This window comes from Dendropsophus ebraccatus, chromosome 2 (genome assembly GCF_027789765.1).
Source record: "Dendropsophus ebraccatus isolate aDenEbr1 chromosome 2, aDenEbr1.pat, whole genome shotgun sequence".
NCBI lineage: Eukaryota > Metazoa > Chordata > Amphibia > Anura > Hylidae > Dendropsophus > Dendropsophus ebraccatus.
This window is the reverse complement of record NC_091455.1, coordinates 196,126,198-196,146,411: the sequence shown is the minus strand read 5'-3', so window position 1 is coordinate 196,146,411 and position 20,214 is coordinate 196,126,198. Positions and strand designations below refer to the sequence as shown.

The 20,214-nt window shown below is 43.8% G+C and overlaps 1 protein-coding gene across 7 annotated transcripts in view; it reads right to left on the bottom strand.

The window, feature by feature from the left end:
- The window catches only part of MPP7 (MAGUK p55 scaffold protein 7), a 260,619-nt gene that overhangs the window by 21,929 nt on the left and 218,476 nt on the right, over positions 1-20,214 (bottom strand). For all 7 annotated transcript variants that reach the window (XM_069959010.1, XM_069959013.1, XM_069959009.1 and 4 more), the window contains one exon: positions 6,471-6,551. In XM_069959010.1, coding sequence (XP_069815111.1) covers positions 6,471-6,551 — 81 coding nt within the window. The remainder of the gene's footprint in view (positions 1-6,470; positions 6,552-20,214) is intronic.

Sequence of the window (20,214 nt, the reverse complement as noted above, 5' to 3'; positions counted from 1 at the left end):
TCAGCCACTCAGTGAAGGAGGCGGGATGCCCGGTTCCCGGCCGCTTCCGGGTGTCTTGACGCGGGCCCTAAACGTGACGTCTCAGGTCCGCTCAGCCACTCAGTGAAGATGCCGCCTCCTTCACTAAGATGCCGCCTCCTTCACTAAGTGGCTGAGCGGACCTGAGACGTCACGTCTCGGGCATGCGTCAGACACCCGGAAGCGGCCAGGAATCGGGCACCAAAGCGCCGCAATGCGGGAGCCGCCGCTGGAACCGGGGAGGTGAGTGGACATCTTTTCTTTCAGCCACCTCATCCCCGGCCAGAGCTAAAAATAGCCCCCATGCTGGACCACCCCTTTTAAGAGCTCCAGCTAAATTTCTTTTCTTTCAAATCAATTGGTCTCAGAAAATGATATAGGTTTGTAGTATATTTTTATTTAAATATCTCAAGCCTTCCAGTACTTATCAGCTGCTGTATGCCTTGCAGGAAGCGGTATATTCTTTCCAGTCTGACACAGTGCTCTCTGCTGCCACCTCTGTCCATGAGTAGAAGTTTTCTATGTGGATTTGCTACTGCTCTGGACAGTTCCTGACATAGACAAAGGTGGCAGCAGAGAGCACTGTGTCAGACTGGAAAGAATACACTACTTCCTGCAGGACATCCAGCAGCTGATAAGTACTGGAAGACTTGACATTTTTAAATAGAATTTATAAATCTGTATATTTTTCTGATTTAAATTTTTTTTCTCTCTCTAGGGTATCCCCTTAAGGTAACTACACAGAAATTTTATGAACATGCACAGATACAAGCTAATAGCCGCTCTGTACACCACATTCATCTGCCTCTAAAACAGTTGTAGCAGGAGGAAACCATTTCAATGTATATTGTAAAGAGAAGAAAAAAAGAAATGCGAGCTGCGTTTATTAGATGGTTTTAATCTGGTTTTGTCATAAAGGGTATTTTTTTTCCATGGCTCGTCCGTGCGGATTCCCAGTGCACTCGCTTGCTGCCGGCTGATGGGATCTAATTGACAACAGAGGCTGCGCTCCCTATGGGATAACATATGTTAACCTGCATTAAACCCTCAGCCTCCTGTGGAGGACAGAAAGGTTAAAGTCCCTTGGAGGAAATCATCTTTATAAGTATGTCTCAAACAGAACATTTTAACACATGTATGGGATGGGAGTGAGACCGGTGTAGACTGTTAAAGATGTCCTCATCTGTCAGACAGCTCACTAAAGGGAAGGGCTGAGTGTCGCACATGTGCGCGCCGAGATACAGACAAGTCTCATCTTACTGTGTCAACTTCCACCTTCAAATTACACCACTACCGAACATGTGTGATGGCTGCGTAGTGGGGGCCGAGCCAGGATGACGGCCCACAAACGTCAAAGTAATTACTTAATTGGGCTATTTTACAGATGACTTGATTGTGGAGAGCTGGTGGGAAGGAGGAAGAGAAGGTGAAGGCCTACAAGACCTTACTCGTACGGCACGGTGCTGAGGAACTCGCCAAATCTACAGTATTTCGACTTTTTAGTCGACTACTTCTGGTCACGGTAGAGAAGTGTCTGTTTCTGGCCCTTTGTGATAGTCAGGTGGTCTACCGGAAAGGTATTTGCATAATGTAATACTGTGTACTTTGGTGTCTGTATTATAACCAAATGTCCTGACCACAGGTCTGATGACCCGAAATGATGGCGGTGAGATCAGGACATGGGAAACGGAGACGGACTAAAAGTTGTGGTGATAATAAGGATGCAAAAATATTGAGGTACACTGTCCAAACAAAAAGGAGATACCTCCGCATAGACTGCGTAAACTAATAGCAACTGTTTATTTTTGAAAAATAATAAAGTATATCCACAGGTAACGCGTTTCTGGAGCGCTGGGCTCCCTTTCTCAAACCTCAAGGACATACCTATATATAAAAATATTGAGTATTGCAGCCGTGTGAAACCAGATTAATTCTAAGGGTCCTATTACACGGGTCGACTATATTAGTAAACGCGGGCCAATCTGCTGGATCTGGACATATTAGACGTATCTGGACGTATTAGACGGCCCAATAATCGGGCAGGAAGGGCTGCATGGACATCGTTAGCAATGTCCATGCAGCCTTTGCCCAAACACCCAATACCTTACCTCTCCTCGCTCCTGGTCTTCTCTTCTGTGCTACGCAGCTTTCCGGTTCTGGTGACAGCAGCGGATCACAGGCCAGGACCACCTGACAATTTTAGGTTCACACCTAAACCAACGATCAGCCGACGATCGTTTCATCAGCTGATCGTTGTCTCTATTATACTGAGCGATATTCGGCCTGATTTGGCCCAACTATTCAGGTTCGGCAGCTTTCTCAGAACCGAACACTTGCCATTTGACTCCCTGCGGTTGCTGAGGTTGGATGCAGTCCTAGGGAGTCCTGGAAAATACAGATACAGCTTACGGCCTATGGCTGTATCCATGTTTTCCAGGACTCCTTAGGGCATCCAACTTCTCCAGCCACCAATAGCCAAATGCCAAGCGTTCGGGTTAGGAGAACGCTGCCGAACCCCAACAGTTCGGCAAGTCTGCTCAACACCAATTATGACCAAAGGTTGGATCTAGGCTTGAGATGCCAATAAGTTTGCAAGGTTGAGCTCAATGAACCTTAAGGATTCAACCTGGTAGCAGCAGCAGTGGTGTACTCTGGATTCTATTGGGGATACTTGCACTTTTCCTTCCTTCTGGTTTTCATCCATAAGCTCCGGTATTACAAGTAGTAATTCCTTATACTGTTCTATTGCCGTATATGATGTATCACACCAGTAAGCTCAAGGGTTAAGAAACGCTCCGGAGCCTGAACTTCCAGCTTGATTAACTGTAAAACTCATCTATGGGGGGACTGCATTATTACACGGTGATCACTCCGGAGGATATTAAATAAAGAGCTCAATCCGGAAAAGCGGTATCAAACCTTTTAATGCAGCAGCTGTGGCTGCGTCTAAAGAATCCGCCGGTTTATGGAACCCGGGCCCATTAATGTAATTGTGAAGCAAACCTCTTTTACAGCGTGCTAAATGATTGCTTTATTTGTTTTTTACATTTGGTAACACCAGAAAATATTGATTCCCTTTCGATCCTGCGGGGCTTGTAAAGATGGCGCTGTCAATTGCTTTGAACGTTACGGCGAATAATGAGAAATCCATAAGAAACGGAAACTGGATGGACGGAGCTGTCTGCTTGACCGGAACACCTTAAGCTGTGGTGCCGTGGTCCATCTCCTGAAAAGGCTTCAGGGAATAGAGACTTGTAGGCTAATCAAAGTCATGGAAGAAAGTTCAGGATCCTTAGCTGCGCTCTTAAGTCGAGACAACTTCTCATATCCTCCGTGCTTATTAAAAATCAGAGCTTCATCTTCTAAGCTGGTAAAGGGGCCTCACTTACCAGAACGGTCTAACAGAAGGACAAGGGGGCCATACTGGCCAATCACAGTCCAGCTTCCATTTTTCTAAAGACCTTTATGTAGTGGAAACTTAACAAAAATTAGTTATTTTTTGAGGGTAACGACAAGGGGGTACAGCCAATGGGCCTCATAGGAAGACATTTGTATTGTGTATGTTTGTACACAGGTGGATTTTGGGGTGTATCTCATAAGACCTGCCCACAAATCAGACCTAGAGAAAGAGGAGTGGCTGCACCTCACACCCATGGTTTAAAATAATGCCTTAAAAACCAGCACCAGAATGTTGGTATATAATTGGATCAAACCATATTGCCTCATGTACTGCGTGCAAGTCTTCTAGCACATATGAGTCCCTACTCTAAAACAACACTGTGCCGGTCAGCGACCCCCAACCCCGCAAAGCAAGCGCCGACAGGGGAGGGGGGGCACAGAATGGCCCTGCGACCACACTGTCACAGGACCAAACCCCATGGGCCCCCGGCAGGCGGAGAAGGCGGCCACCAAGCAACACAATTGTGAACAAGGTGTTACTACCCACCAATGCACCAGCAGGTAGAATGGATTAAAGAGGAGGTACAAACCATATGCGCACAGGAGCTTTCTGCTAATTGGGGTCACATGGGTCTTTCAAGAGAGGAGTGCAAGCCACAAAGAAAAGGGAGAACGTTTAAAATACAGACCTAGAGAAAGAGGAGTGGCTGCACCTCACACCCATGGCTAGCACTAATGCCTCTCGGCTACATTTAAAAACCAACGCCATAATGCCTCATGTACCTGTAAGTGCCTCCTCTTTCTCCCATTCTACCTGCTGGTGCATTGGTGGGTAGTGACACCTTGTTTACACATGTGTTGCTTGGCGGCCATATTCTCCACCGGCGGTGCCTGCGGGGTGTGAGTGTGTGGGGGGGGGGATGGGGTTTGGTGCTGTGACAGAGGGGTTGCAGGGCCATTTTGTGGCCCCCCCTCCCCTGTTGGCGCTCGCTTTGCAGGGTTGGCGGTCGCTGACCAGCACAGTGCTGTTTTTAAAGTAGGGACTCGTGTGCTAGAAGACCTGCATGCGGTACATGAGGCAATATGGTTTGATCAAATTATATACCTGATATGAACCATGGGTGTGAGGTGCAGCAGCTCCTTCTCTAGGCCTGCCCAAGTGATTTCAATAGAAAATCCATGTTACAAGTTTTTGGGGGTAGATTTAGAATTGGAATTGAATTAAAAAAAATTGCAGACACTTTTTTTTAGGAATCCGCCTAGATACGTTTCTGCATTGCTGGGAGTAGATTTGTTTTATTTGCTTGACCAAAAATCTGAGGGCTGTTTCTAGATTCTAGATTGTACTTTCCACCTAAAAAAAAAAATCTGTGTGATTACTGCCTTGATGGCACTGAGGCCCAGGAGTTTCCCGCTACACCTTTGGCTACTAGGAACTAGACAGGGTTTGATAAATGAGGCTTACTTTTAAAGGGGGTATCCAGTGCTACAAAAACATGGCCACTTTTCCCCCTCTCTTGTCTCCAGTTCAGGAGTGGTTTGCAATTAAGCTCCATTTACCTTCAAATACCAAAAATTGTCATCTACATATCAATGTCATATATATACACCCACCGCTGAAGCTGTAATATTTTTCTTACAGTCCTGGGCTAAGTTCACACATAGCACTTCCGTCAGTCTTTTGGTCAGTATTTTTTTCAACACAAAACCAGGAGTGGATTAAAAACACAAAAACTGTGCAAATCTTTCTTTTATAATTTTGCCCTGTCAGTTCCACTCGTGATTTTGGTTGAAAAAAGACTGACGGAAATACTGTGTGTGAATATAGCCCTGGACTGCAAGTCTCTCTTGTGTAAGCAATGATTCTCGGACATGATGTTTTATTCTTGGACAGAAATGACATTCATTAGTCCTGGAAAATTGAGCATCAGGTACTAAGTTAAGGAAGTTATTTTGCCTAAGATATATTACAGGGTTCCTTATAGTCACTTGGGCCATTGATTTCAGCAAAGTCGTTTGAAATTACAGTTACATTTTAAAGGGAATCTGTCACTAGGCTTATTCCACCTTAAATGAGGACAGCATAAACTAGTGTCAGAAATGCTGAACAGATCAATGTATTACTTACATAATTTTGTTGAGCTGTTCTCCTAATATGCAGAAGAATAGGATTCTTGCCACACCCCTTCCCCCACCCTCAAGCTTCTGATTTACAGTTGACTGCCTAAATACAGAATGGATAGATAACAGCCAATCAGCAGCTGGTGGGCGGCGTTTCTGCTGCTCATAAATATCCAGGACTATTGAGCACATGCACACAATGGAGATGACTACTTATTGCCCATGTTATTCAGGAGGATATCTCTGCATCAGCTACACAGAACAATGTAAGCGATACATCATTCTGTTCACCTTCTCTTTCACTAGTTTATGCTACTCTTATATAGGACAGCATACACCTTCTGAGAGAGTCTCTTTAAAATAACTGGATGCAAGAAGTTTACATGTAAGTTTTTTTTTTTATCTTACGCTGCAAAATAAAATATAACTGCTATATATGGTTTAATACCTCCTGGAATATTTTATGGTATGTACTTGGGGAGTCATTACCATTAATTTCCTTCTTTAAATTTTTAACTTTTTTTTTTTTTAGGCAGCAAAGCCATATTTTTTAAAATAAATTTCAGAAGTAACAGCAATAACAACAACAAAAAATAGACATGTAGATGATGATCTAGAGCTGAAAAGGTTGGAGGCTTGTGCAATCCTGAGCCGTAGAACATGGGAGGAAGTGACTCCCGTATGAGGCACACCGCCCACTAATTAGAGGAAATATGAAAAAATACACTTGTTTTTGTTGCTCCGTAAAGACCACAAAATCTCTTAAAACTGACTTGTGCCCACAAGAATTTGTAATATTCCAAGCAGGAAGAACATATGGCCATATGGGAAATGCTTAAGTGTTTACTAGCAGCTTCCAATTATCTGGGCAAATCTCATAGGAGAAATATAACTTCTCTACTAAATAACAGACTGTGATGATCGGTACTTACGTGGCACGGTCACTCCATAGTGCTGGGTGTCGCTGATCAGGATCTTTCTCTTCAATTCATTTAAGCCAACACCGACGGGTCCTAAAATTCAAGATAAAGTGTCAGCGTAAAAGAAACCAAAATAAGAGCACCAACTGAAAAAAAGCATATTCCAGCCTATAGTCATATAAAGAAAGTCAGGGCAAACTAATATATAACATAAAAACTATTAAGTCTAATAAATAAACTACTATGTTATAAATTCTTTACGTAAGTAAGGTGGGCATGTGATTCTACAAATCACATATGTTTGGCCTGATTTAAAAAAAAATTATAATAAAAATTCACAAGTCGAACCACTATTATTAATAGTGTTTAGGGGTCAATATAGAGAATGTAACAAAAGAAAGAAAATAAAGTAAATGACAGACTGGTATAGGGAGAGAGGACCCAGTCCGCAAGGGGTTACAGTACAATTTACAACACACATTATGGGACCCTAAGCAGATAAAACCAGGCCCGCGTATGGTAGCTAATGGCCGCATGATTTTGCTGGTTAGATATTCTGCCTTCTATAACATGAAAAGTTATACATAGTTGCAGCAAGTCAAAAAAAAAAAGTTTTCCCCATTTATGTAAAGAATAGAGTTGGGCAAACTTTGTGCACGCTCTGACCCGTATGAACCCGAGCGTGCAGCATTTGATTAGCGGTGGCTGAGGAAATTGGATGCCGCCCTAGGGAGCCCTGGAACACATGGATACAGCCACAGGCCATAGGCAGTACCCATGTTTTCTAGGACTCTCTAGGGCAATTTCAGCCACCGGTAATCAAATGTCACGTGCTTGGAATTTGCTCAACTCAAGTAAAGAAAGTATCTACAATGTAACTTGTGTCTTAACCATTTTTAAGATCTCCAATTGTTCCTGAATAGGAGCTTTCGTATCTTAAATCCTTAATATACAAAAATAAATAAATTAAATGGTTAGAGGACTGGGTCAAAGCAAATGGTAAGTCTTGTGGCGTATTCCCAGTATGTATTGGTAAGTACCACTAGAAATGGTATAAGGAAGGGAAACCACAGTCATGGGAGCCCAAGGTCAATTATATGCATGGGTAGTGAAGACTAGCCCATCCTAATCTCTGATAAGATACTTCTGTAGAGCGTTATGAATAGGGTGCTAAGTCAGAGTGCCCATAATGATTCATGACCACCAGCAACAGGCAAGTGAGCATCAGAACTGGACAAGGAGCAATGGAACAACACCTTTTCTTTTATATCATGTGGATGGCCGGGAATGTGTCCATCATAGAAAAGTGGTGGCACCAGGATACACTATGGGTAGAAGACAAGCTGGTACAGATAGTGTAATTCTCCGCTGGGAAACCTTGGACATCATCTTGTTGTTACTTTGAATCTTGCAAAGTAAGTACGGTACACCCATTCAAGGTAGTGGTATTCCCTAAAGGTACTGGCTTCTTCAGCAGAAGAATACCCCCTAGCCATACTGTAAAAAATACTTCCCGAACGGTTTGATGAACATGAAAAGGAGAATGCATTATGGATTATTTTTTTACTTTCATCTGGATCAGTAGGGGAAATGAGTTCTAAAGTGTAGTTGTACCCTTTCCCTTGGCTTCTACCGCCCCTTGTTTGAAGTTGACATATGTCTTTTTTCACTGTACCAACTATGTAGCTAGTTCAGGGTTATGACTCGGCCCCCTAAATTCCCCAGTTCTCAATCCAATCGAGCATTCCTGGAATGTGCAGGAAAAACAAGTTCAATCCATGGAGGCCACACCTGAAAACCTACAGGACATAAAGGATCTGCTGTGTATGGGGCTAGATACCAAAGAACACCTTGAGAGGTCTTGTGGAGTCCAGGCCTCGATGGGTCAGAGCTGTTTTGACAGCACAAGGAGGACAAACACAATATCAGTCAGGTTGTTGTATATTTCTAGCTGATCAGTGTATTTATATATATGTTCCATTCGCAATGAACTCTACGTCAACCTTTCAAAAATTCATGAATATCGCAGCCCCTAGCATTGCTTTTTGTAATACAAATCTGGAATTTTTTTAAAGAGAGTGTGACGGGGAGTCCTCAGTGAGGTACATCACATGTAAATCATCCCTCACCGTTCCCCCGGTATGTACATAGTCGTGTTTGGCCCCACGATTTCAGAAGAAGAGGATATGCTGGAGGCAGAATTTAACAAGAATGTTCAAAGCGCCTCTCACGTGAGGGATGTAAGAACGTCAATCGCCCCAGACATATTTACACAATTAGAAGGTCTACAGCAAAAATGAACATATTAGTACAAGCCGCGCTGTTTCAATATTGTTTCAGGCACATTGTGAAGGAATCTGTAGGGCTCCTTTAATATGTTTTTATTATGGCAGAATACAGACTGGAACAGATTTTTCTCATCAATTTTTAAAACTCTGCTACTCTTAAAATTCTATTTTGGAGAAGTATCCAGACCCGGGGATTTTGTGCTTGGGCAGCTATATATTTCCAGATACCATTTTCTGTAATGAATAAAATGTGAACTCCCAGGTTTTGCTTTCTTGCCATGAACCAAAAAACTGAAAATCATGATATGCAGATATTATTAGTCGTATGGAGGACATGCTTCCAATGAAGCGATAGAAAAGTTTCTTCCAACTAATGAAAAGGGCATTAATTAACAGAGAACACATAATTATAAACAAGCAATACTTACCTCTCCCCATGCCTCCACGGTGCTGCGTCACAGGCTCTGGGACCCCTTGCCGAAACTCATTTTCCCCCTAGTTGTTTTGTTGTCACAACTTGGGGGAAATTACCTGACCCGGGTGATGGATTGCCCGCTTAGCAAATCAGTGACTGCAGCTGTGTTCTGCCTAAGGGAGCGAAAGATTTATCTGACAGATTTTGGAAGCCAAAGCCAGGAATGAATTTAAAAAGAGGATAGATCCCAGTCTTTCCTTTATGACCTGATCCCGGTTTATAGTCTGCTCCTGGTTTTGGCTTCAAAGATCTGTCAGATAAATCTGTCTGTGTAAAAGCACCATTAGGGTGGTATTACACGGGCCAAGCAGGGCCCGATAATACCTGTAAACGAGCAGCGATCTGCTAGATCGTCGCAAGTTTACTGGGCCTATTACACAGCCCAATAATCGTTTAACAAGAGCTGCAGGGACATAGTTACCGATGTCCTTGCAGCCCTTGCTAAACTGCCATACATTACACATCTACGCTCCAGGGCTGCTTCTGCCGTCCACTTCTCCCCGGGTCCCACGCACTCTAGCTTCACAGCGGCCTGTCAGCTGATAAGCCGCTCAGCCAATCACAGGCCGGGACAGCCGCGTTAGTATTGTTAGTCGCCGTCCGTGCATCGCTATTACACTTAGCGGTGCGCGGCTGGCGCCCGACATAAATAGGTTCTAACCTATATCAACAATCAGCCGATGATGGTTGTCATTGGCTGATCATTGCATTTATTACACGGAGCGATAATCAGCCAAATCAGGCCAATTCGACAGATTATCGTTCCGTGTAATAGTACCCTTAGTCACTGATTGGCTGAGCAAGCAATCCATCAGCCTTGGTGATGAGATTGCAGATCCAAGAGCCCCACGGGACTACCGGATCGGTTAGCCGGCACCGTAGAGGCAGGAGAGAGGTAAGTAGAGCTTAATATGTTCCTTCGCCCAGCCACCTAGAAAATCATGAATTTCACCAGTCTTCTCCTTCAAGTATACCACAAGTACACACAAATAAAAAAAGTAAAATCTGTAAGTATCAATGACTTCCTCTATACAGAATGCCACATTTTGACCTTACAATTGGGCGTTTGTCAAGCTTGAGAAAAACTCCTCTGCAGGGTCGAAACAATCTTAAAATTTCCTGGGAGAATGGTGCGGTAGGATGTAACTTTGAGAATCAGGCTCCAGTTCTCCACTGACCACTAGTCAGACAACCCCACTCAGATAGATATCCCCTACCCTGTGGATAGCTTTGCAAGTTGGGACAACTTGACAAGTGCCGACATCTTGCAAAATTGTTTACAGATATTGACACCACTCACATCAACCCCAATGGCTGATGGGGCTAAAAATTCTAACAATTTCCTAAGATTGAGGCCAATATCGTCAATTACCCTACTGGTATGTTTTTAGATTTTTAGAGAAATACAGAATAAGTGAAAAAAACTTGCAAACTCCATACAGATTTTGCCCTTGATTGGACTCCAATGTTACAAGGCAACAATGCTAACCAATGAGCCACCATGTTGCCCAATTGGTGCAATACACTCTTAGGATGACATCTAGGTCCTTGTAGCTGACGGGGCTCCAGGGCACTCCGGCCCATAGTATGATAAATAGAACATAGTAGACATGAAGACATGTTACAGATTTTGCACTGGGGCGCAGTTTCTGGTTCCTGCATATGTGCATATTGTTTTTTTATTTAGAAGGACTATGTAAGACTCTTTATAATGAATGCTCTGACAAGACCGGAACCATCACTGGGATATTCACCACAGATGACCACAGTAATCAATCATGTGTAAGAGACACTCAAGCAGGATAGACAACTGACAGGTCAACGAGATGGACACCAGCTGAGACACGAGGAGGTTCTCAATTTAGAGATCAGCAGGTAGAGAACATAGGAGGGTAATGTGTGACCTCCCATGAGTCAACAGCTTCACGCCAAATATTATTTACAGAGGCCATAAGAGTGCCCTGAGACCTAAGGTGGATGAGATGACAGCTGCTCTGGATATTTCAAGAAGAGGAAGAGATTCAATGGAAAAGAAAATAATATGTATAATCCAACACAGCTGCCAGACAACTTTGAAGTGGACTAGAAAAGTGTGACATCATAGAAACCTCTGGTTACTGGTGTGTATGTGTCCAAATATTAGACCCTCTGACATACGTGTTATACAAGTATTTCAAGGATAAGTGTATTTTTGTTATACTTTTCTGGAATGGCTTGTTCTCATAGATATATTATTTTTTTATACTATTGTGACTCTCCTTGGGGGCTTTTCATGAGGACCAGTTATGCTGTGACCTAGTAAGAACTGGTATTTTATGTTCTTGATTAGAGATAAGCAAACCGAATTCGGGTTCGAGTCCATCCGAACCCGAACGTTCAGTATTTGATTAGCTGGGGCTGCTGAACTTGGATAAAGCTCTAAGGTTGTCTTGAAAACATGGATACAGCCAATGACTATATCCATGTTTTCCACATAGCCTTAGGGCTTTATCCAAGTTCAGCAGCCACCGCTAATCAAATGCCGATCGTTTGGACTCGAACCCGAACCCGGTTCGCTCATTTCTATTCATGATCTTCCTTATATGTAAACAGAACTCATTGACTCATACAATATTGTAAATGTAGTCAGGAACTGCTGAAACCTATACGTATTGTATCTACATCTCAGTTAGTCAGGCAGACCGACTGCCTTTTAGTGGGTCATACTAGGTTCTTTTTCAATATATCTAAATGAACGCTAAGTAAATGGTCTAGATTAAAAAATAAAAAAAAATCAGCTGCTATGCTGATCTATGTGTCTCCATGGAAACAGACTACAAACAGTGTGTAGTCATATCATGCAGTCACATTCTAGAAATGTGTGTTAGAAAGAAGAAAGCGACTACAGCAGGTTTGTTTGGAGTCTATCACCACGGAAACTTCTAGGTCTGCATAGGAGCTGCTGAATCTAAATGAAAGGACATGTCAATGAAGGAAACATTCTTAATTTATCACTTCAAGTACATGAGGACAACTAAAAAAATGCTCTTGAAGTGGATTTGGCTTTAACAAAAGAAAACTACCGACAACTCCTACAGACAAAATTCAACAGGATTTATGATAAATATATATTGCAGCGGCTGAAACTGGGATCTGCAATGATCATGAGTATAGAGTTCCTAATTCCCCCATCTACATAGATCACAATCACGCATGCGCACTGACACTTTTTGTCTATGACCACATAATTAAATGGGCACTGTCATTTTAAAAACTAAGCTCAGGGCATTCTCACCTGGCTCCAGAACATGTGACCATGATGGTCTTACTTTATGTTGCAAGACAGACAGTTAGCAGAGAAAAGTTCTCAGCAAGGTGCTTCTCTCCCTGCTTGTTCCAGAAGTTGGTCAGGGTCCGAACACTTGCCCTAAGGCTCCATTCACATGGAGTAAAACTGGCGGAATGCAGCGGCGGAATTCTCCGCGTCATAACGACAGTCTATGGGAGTCTCGCGCGCCTCCCATAGACTGTCATCATGACACGGAGGCTGGCGGGATTCGGAATTCCGCCAGTTTTACTCCACGTGAACAGAGCCTTACTGATCAAAACTTTTTCCACGTCTTTATAATATGACAGGTATACTTTAATGTTGATGGTGGGACAAGCCTTTCAGTACTGTATTATGGTTGCTATTTGCACACTAATTATAACGGGAATTTCCATTATTAGCTATTTATTGTTTTTAGAGATAAGCGAACTTACAATAATGCTGGGAAAAAGCTAGATCCAGTCCTGGGAAATTTCTCTCAATTTCCCAGGACTAGATCCAGCTTTTCCCAGCACCTGGGGAGCAGTCAGTTAAACGTCAGCAGCTGATAAGCGGATTGCAGAGATAATAGAATGCTTTGTTATTACTGTAAATTCGCTCATCTCTAATGGTTTCCATTAACTAATTGTTTCACGTACTTAGTACCTGATTTATTCATACGCTAATGAGGCGGTTTGGTGCACTAGGGAGAGAATACCTCCCTTAATGCACCAATCCGCCCCGCCCTTTCTAATGAATATTCATTCAGCACTCTGCAGTGATAAGCACCAGAATGGCGTCTCTTAGGAGCGCTGTCCCAGTATTCTTTAGAAGGGAAGGGACGACCATAGCGAATCAGTGCAATGAGTTTGGTAGTCCCACCCCTAGTGCACCAAACCCCCTCATTAGCATATGGCTTAAACCGCTAAGTACACAAGCATAGCTGAGGATCAAGGTAAGAAGCTTACTTTAATTCTCATTGCCTCATGTGCGATAGGGACATGACAGCAGGTTAGATGTTTCTTTTGCCTTTGCCTCTGTTGTAGTCTTTAAAATGCACACAGATATGGTTGCATAAAAAACATCATTTCCCTAAGTGCTCTCTCCGCCAAGCAATCTTCCTTGTGGTCACTACTAACTGAATACGTCCATTCCCCACGCGGATAGAACCTGCCAGTAACACAGTAACTAGAATAAGTTTGAATAGATTTGCCCCTTAAAAACTTTCACTCCTTGTTCTGCCTTTAATTAAACAATAAAAAGTATTGGCCCCCTCTTTTTTTTTTTTTTTTTTAAAACAATCGATGTAATACCAGTGTTATATCATTAAAATAAAATCCCCAATGGTTCAGTTTTACAGTGAATACATAGAGTAGTCACAGGGATTTCTCATCCCATTAAAGCAGTAATAGATGAAGAACCGGCACAAAAAATGACTTCATTTTATGTGCATTTATTTTATTATTATTTGTAAAAACCTTTGCCACGATGGTGACGTCAGTCGTTGGACGCCGTGTCCGAAAAATCTTACATTACTTAGGCGGTACGTAGTAGATTCCGGCTCGTGGAAGAAAGGGCTGAGCTGAACCTAAGCAGGGACCTTGTTCCAGACACCTTAAGGTCTTCTTATCACGGCAGAGACCCGGCCAAACACAACAGGAACGAGAAGTACACTGTGGAACTTCTCAAAGAACAAAGACAATCTATTTTATTAAAATAAAATAATTTGTAAGCCGGTCGATGCCAAGAATTGGCGAGCCAGGAACTCGGCTCTGTTTAATAAGTTCACGTGTTTGGATAGGTTGCGTTAGAAAACATCTGGCTGTGGTTCAGAAGACACTTCTTTTTAGTAGCTTGTAAAGTGTCTCGCAACACTGGAAGGTGTCTTACAAAATGCAGCTAATTAGTATAAGGAGGCCTGACTTTCCTCAGCCCGTCGCTTAAAAAAAGAAAAAGAAAAAAGAATGACTTGTAAATATGTTGCGCTTCAGAGGTAGAGGAACGGCTATAAATTCTAAGTACTCGTGATTGAAGAACGTGGGGCTTCTAATCTCTCTAGCCTCCAGTCACTGTAAGAACGGCGCAGACCTCCACGTAAAGAATTATAGGCTTGGAGTTAATCCCGCAAGCAGCTATCCCCCCCCCCCCCCTTTAATTCGCACTGAGATTCTGTGTCAGTAAGAACTAAACTCTTGGAAGTGTTTTGGCCAAAAGGAACAAATTGCAACCAAATGAGGCTTTTCCAAGAGATCTTTTAAGACACATGAGGCAGGGTTTAGCACCTTTAGAACTGAGATGGCCAGCGATCTGAATGTGGAATCCCAACTATGAAATAAAAAGGACTAGTTTAAACAAAAGAAAAAAAAAGCAAAGCCTTTGCCTATTCACACTACCGTGGACGCAATTTAACACCTACGCAATAGAACTGCTATGCCCCTGCATAAATGTCATATTTCAGCTTGTGAATCAGTGAATCTTATCCAACGTGGCAACAGCCGTAATACTTATAAAATATACATATTTAAATTAACACTTTCTGACCCCACAAAGGTTAGACAAGGTTCACATCTCTGTGGCAGATTCTGTCAAAAAAATTCTGGCCAAGACCACATGCAGCACTATTTTGTCCGGGAGCATGCCAGACGCTATGATGGAATCCAGATGAACCCTATTAAACTCAAAGGGGTCTAATGGGTGTCATTGGTGACACCCATTGGACCCCATTAGAAACCTGGAACTAATTATGCGCATGTGAACGTAGCCTCAATCATATAACCCTTATACCAAAAGGCCACGCTCTCCCATACCAATACATGCATGCAGCCATAACCCACAGTCTTGCATAACATGGCTGCGCATATACTTAATTACCACTCACCCCGAGAAAGTCCGGTACATGGATGGAATGTGTGGGGCATCTCTCATTTCTCCCTGCTTTATTGTCTTGGTCACTCATATGCCACCTTCACATTCTCTATTTTTGCCCAACTTTGTGAAGTCCCGCACAGGGAGCAGAAAGAAGACTCAGGCAAGTTTTATATGGGTCTATATTGAATGTGCAGCATCCAAGAACTGCACATAGAGTGTGTGTGGGGGTGACCATTAGAGATGAGCGAACTGTTCGGACTTTTGGTCCTAAAGCAGTTCGTTCTCTCGTCATGCCTGTGACCCCGGCCGCATAGTTGCACTCCCGGGAATATGCGGCCAGGATATTCCAGGGAATCCATGTTGAAATCCCTGGAATATCCTGGCCGCATATTCGCGGGATCACAACTATGCGGCCGGGATCACAGGCATGACGAGAGAGCGCCGATGCCGTCGGACCAAAACTCAGACAGTCCGCTCATCTCTTGTGACCATATCACGTTAAGTGATTTTGTCTTAGGGCCCGTTTACACTACGGAATTGGCGCAAAGATTCCGCTCTGAACCCCCACCCGCAGACTCAGCGCTGAATCCTGTCTGCTATGTCTGTCTGCTTTGTTATGTGAAATATTTCTGAAGTCCCGTCCCACAGAGAAGGTATATTTGCTTTGGTTAGAGTCCGTCCTCCGGGAAGGCTACTTCAGCACAAAATATAAAGATGAAAACATCCTGATTTTTCTCTGGCATTGTAAAGTGGAAAACTAAAGAAGGTGATATCCTAACAATGGGTAAGGTGGTCGTCTCTCCCAGTACCGGCTAACCACACTGTTTAGTCGTTCTAATCGTTGGTGAAACCAGAGTATATTTCCTCTGCTGCGGCAAAACTCTATGATAAATGACTGGAAGCCTCTTTGTGGAAGCGGCAGGGAACACTTTGCCGGAGCAGTTTCGTTTTAAGTGGCTGAACCCATTAGAATAAACACTCTGGATAACACAAATCCAGTGTTCACGGCTCCTTTTTCAACAATATCTTTGCTTTGCATGGGCTGACTGAAATAGTATGAAAACACATCTGATCTCAGTATAAACACGGCGACTGCATGCAAGCTCAGAAGCCGAAGCCAGTTTGCAAGTATTTAACACGTATGTCTTAAATCTCATTCTATTCCTTTACAGCTCCCCTTAACCTCCTTCATGGTCCACTGGGAGAACTTTAACTCAAGAACTTCACAACCATAACCTCTGTGTTAAATACATAATTCACAGAAGAATGGCAGCAGAGAACATACAATGCCCGACTTATTCTAAAGCGATACCGATAAAAACGTCTATGTCTGTAGAGGTCGGACTTTCGTAGGAGAGGAAAGTTAAACACCGGTTACTGTGCGGGTTAGGTGTCTCTGTTCACATCTACTTTCTGGTTATAAACAGAAACCACAATGCAGTGCTAGATCCGGCACATAAAGGACAACGATCGCGCACAACAGACCACACAGACTAATAGGGTTCCAACATGGTGTGGTTTTGACAGGAAAAACAGTGCAGCTTGTTGAGCTATTCTACATGCTATAAAGGGACAAAATCTGCATTGAACACTTGACCATACCATAGGGATTGGCGCAGCATGCATCAGTCCTGGTTGGGAAATACTGCCTTAGAGGGGCTGTCTAGCAATTTTTTTTTCAACTCTATTTCATGCTCTGAGATCAAGTGCCAAGGAGGTGTTGCTGACCAACAGCATGCATGCCCTCACCTTCCCACACTCCTTTCTGCCTTGCTTGTTTGATATACAAGGCTCATCTTTTAGCAATGAGTCATGTACGTCAATTAGTCAAAACATGTGAATGGTTGGGGGAGTGAGGGAGGAGGAGCGTATGCTGCGGCTCAGCAACACTTCCTTCACACCTGATCTCTGAATATGAAATAGAGCAGACAGATTCCTTTTAAAGGAGAAGTCCAGCAAAATGTTTTTATGAAAGTATTGTATTGCCCCCCAAAAAGTTATACAAATTACCAATATAGACTTATTACGGGAAATGCACATAAAGTGCTTTTTTTCCCTGCACTTACTACTGCATCACTTCCTGGATAACATGGTGATGTCACTTCCTGGATAACATGGTGATGTCACTTCCTGGATAACACAGTGATGTCACTTCCTGGATAAAATGGTGATGTCACCTCCTGGATAACATGGCGGTCACTTCCTGGATAACACAGTGATGTCACTTCCTGGATAAAATGGTGATGTCACCTCCTGGATAACATGGTGATGTCACCTCCTGGATAACATGGTGATGTCACTTTCTGGATAACATGGTGATGTCACTTCCTGGATAACATGGTGATGTCACTTCCTGGATAACATGGTGATGTCACGACTCGACTCCCAGAGCTGTGCAGGCTGTGGCTGCTGGAGAGGATGATGGCAGAGGGACACTGAGGGACACAGGGCACTGGAGGGACACTGAGCATCCCTCTGCCATCATCCTCTCCAGCAGCCACAGCCTGCACAGCTCGAGGGGGGGGGGGGGGGCAATACTTTAATAAAATGGGGGGGGTCATCCCAGAGTGTTGACCTGTGTCTTTCACTGACATCAGGAGGGGTGCAGTGTGTGTGTGTGTGTGTGTGTGGGTGATCAGGATAGCCCACCGCCGCATCCAATGATTGGCTGAGGTGGCAAGTCCCAAACTTGACCTGGAAGCAGGAAGAGAAAAGATCGGGGGTTGGATGGAGAAGAATGTTAGCTGTGGAATAACATGAAAGGTAGAGGGGGCAGGCTAGGTAACTAAATAAAACTCTGGAATACCCCTTTAGGGTGCGTTCACACCTACCGCATCCGCAGCTTATTTTTCCGCGGAAATCCGCAGGTCTGGTAGTGCAGATTTCAACCTGCGAGAAATCCGCGTATGTGTGCGTTTTGCGGTTTTTCTGCAGCAAGTTTATCGCAACTGAAATGTCCGTTTAGAATGAGAGACATTTTAATGGTGTGTTCACACCTACAGGATCTGCAGCTGATTTTCTGCAGCAGATTTCATTTAAATAACTGAACACAGCATAAAATCTGCTGCAGATCTGCTGCAGATCCTGTAGGTGTGAACGCACCATAAACTGACATTTCAGTTGCGATAAACTTGCTGCAGAAAAAACGCAAAACGCACACATATGCGGATTTCTCGCAGGTTGAAATCTGCACTACCAGACCTGCGGATTTCCACAGAAAAATAAGCTGCGGATGCGGTAGGTGTGAACGCACCCTTAAGGTTTCTCCTTATTGTGTAGAACTGTGTCCAGGCTACAGTTCATATAAAGAAAAGGTCAATTAAAAACTAAAACAAAAAAAGTTTCATGTAAGACAAGGAACAATGATGCTCACTGGGACCAATGTAGCGTTCAAGAACCGAATAATGCGCACTGTTGAAAAAACACAGAGTGTTGATCCCGACAGACATCATTGACACTCTAGATGTTGTTCTTCATGGATGATTGAGCATGAAGAGAAATGTATGAAGTGCTCCCAACAGCTGTCCGCAGCTCTACTACAGTAAACAAAACCGGTCCCCGGAGTCTCTGTAACAGATCCTACCGCCGGAGTGTGAACACGGAGATAATCAGACAGAACGTGGTAGGCACAGGTAGGGAAAGATTTGAGACGTGCGGTAGGGACATTCTTTGGACTTTATGATAATTCCTAACAGATACTGTGACTGAGAATATTCATGATATAATAGCAGAACACACAAGAAAATATGTAAAATAACACAGTCACCCGGGCCGAGAACAAGGCGCGGAACAACATAGCCGAGGAGTGGTGGCGCCATAGCAACAAGGTAATGCAATTCAATTCTAAAAGTTTTAGGTAAACCATTTCTTTATTATAGTGCTTGAAAAGCACTATATTGTAATCTGTATTCTTCTTCTTCTTCCATTTCGAATTTCGAAGCCCTCGGCGGTGTGTGGTGTGCTATTTTTCGTTTCGATCGGATTTGTTGTTTTTAAGAAATTTACATTTAAAGACCCCAAATTTCCTATAGAAAATAATGGCCACACTCTAACCGCTGACAGCCAATCACAGCACATATGCAAATAGCTGAAATATAGCAGCCAATAGGAACTCTAAGGTCTCGTCAGGCAATGTATCACAACATCCACAGTCACATGTCCACTATTGGCCAATAGAAGATGTAATATATGGAAGGTCCTTAAAGGGAACCTGTCACCCCCCGTGCCGGGGTGACAGGCTCCCGACCCCCCGTTAGAGCCCCATATACTTACCTAATCCCGCCGGGTCCCGCTTCTGGAGGTGGTCGGGTGACGGAGATCTCAGCCGCTGCAGCCCGGCGCGCGCGCTGAGAGATGAGTCCAACACCCATAGAGAATGACAGGAGAGTCCAGCGCTCCGTCATTCTCTATGAGCGTTGGACTCATCTCTCAGCGCGCGCGCCGGGCTGCAGCGGCTGAGATCTCCGTCACCCGACCGAATCCAGAAGCGGGACCCGGCGGGATTAGGTAAGTATATGGGGCTCTAACGGGGGGTCGGGAGCCTGTCACCCCGACACGGGGGGTGACAGGTTCCCTTTAACGATTTTGTCTCACTGACATGAGTAAGATCGTCCTGGTAACCGAGCATTGATCTTTACCATTATAAGTAGCAGAGGTCAGTCAGTAAAATAGCAGAGCTGAGGCAGGCATGTAGCAGGGAGGGTACACAAGTCGCTCTTAAAGAGACAGTACCCAAGCCGCTCTTAAAGGGACGGTACCCAAGCAGCTCTTAAAAGGGGCTGTATCCAAGCCGCTGTGTAAGAGGAATTACATAAGTCGCTCTTACAGGGACGGTACCCA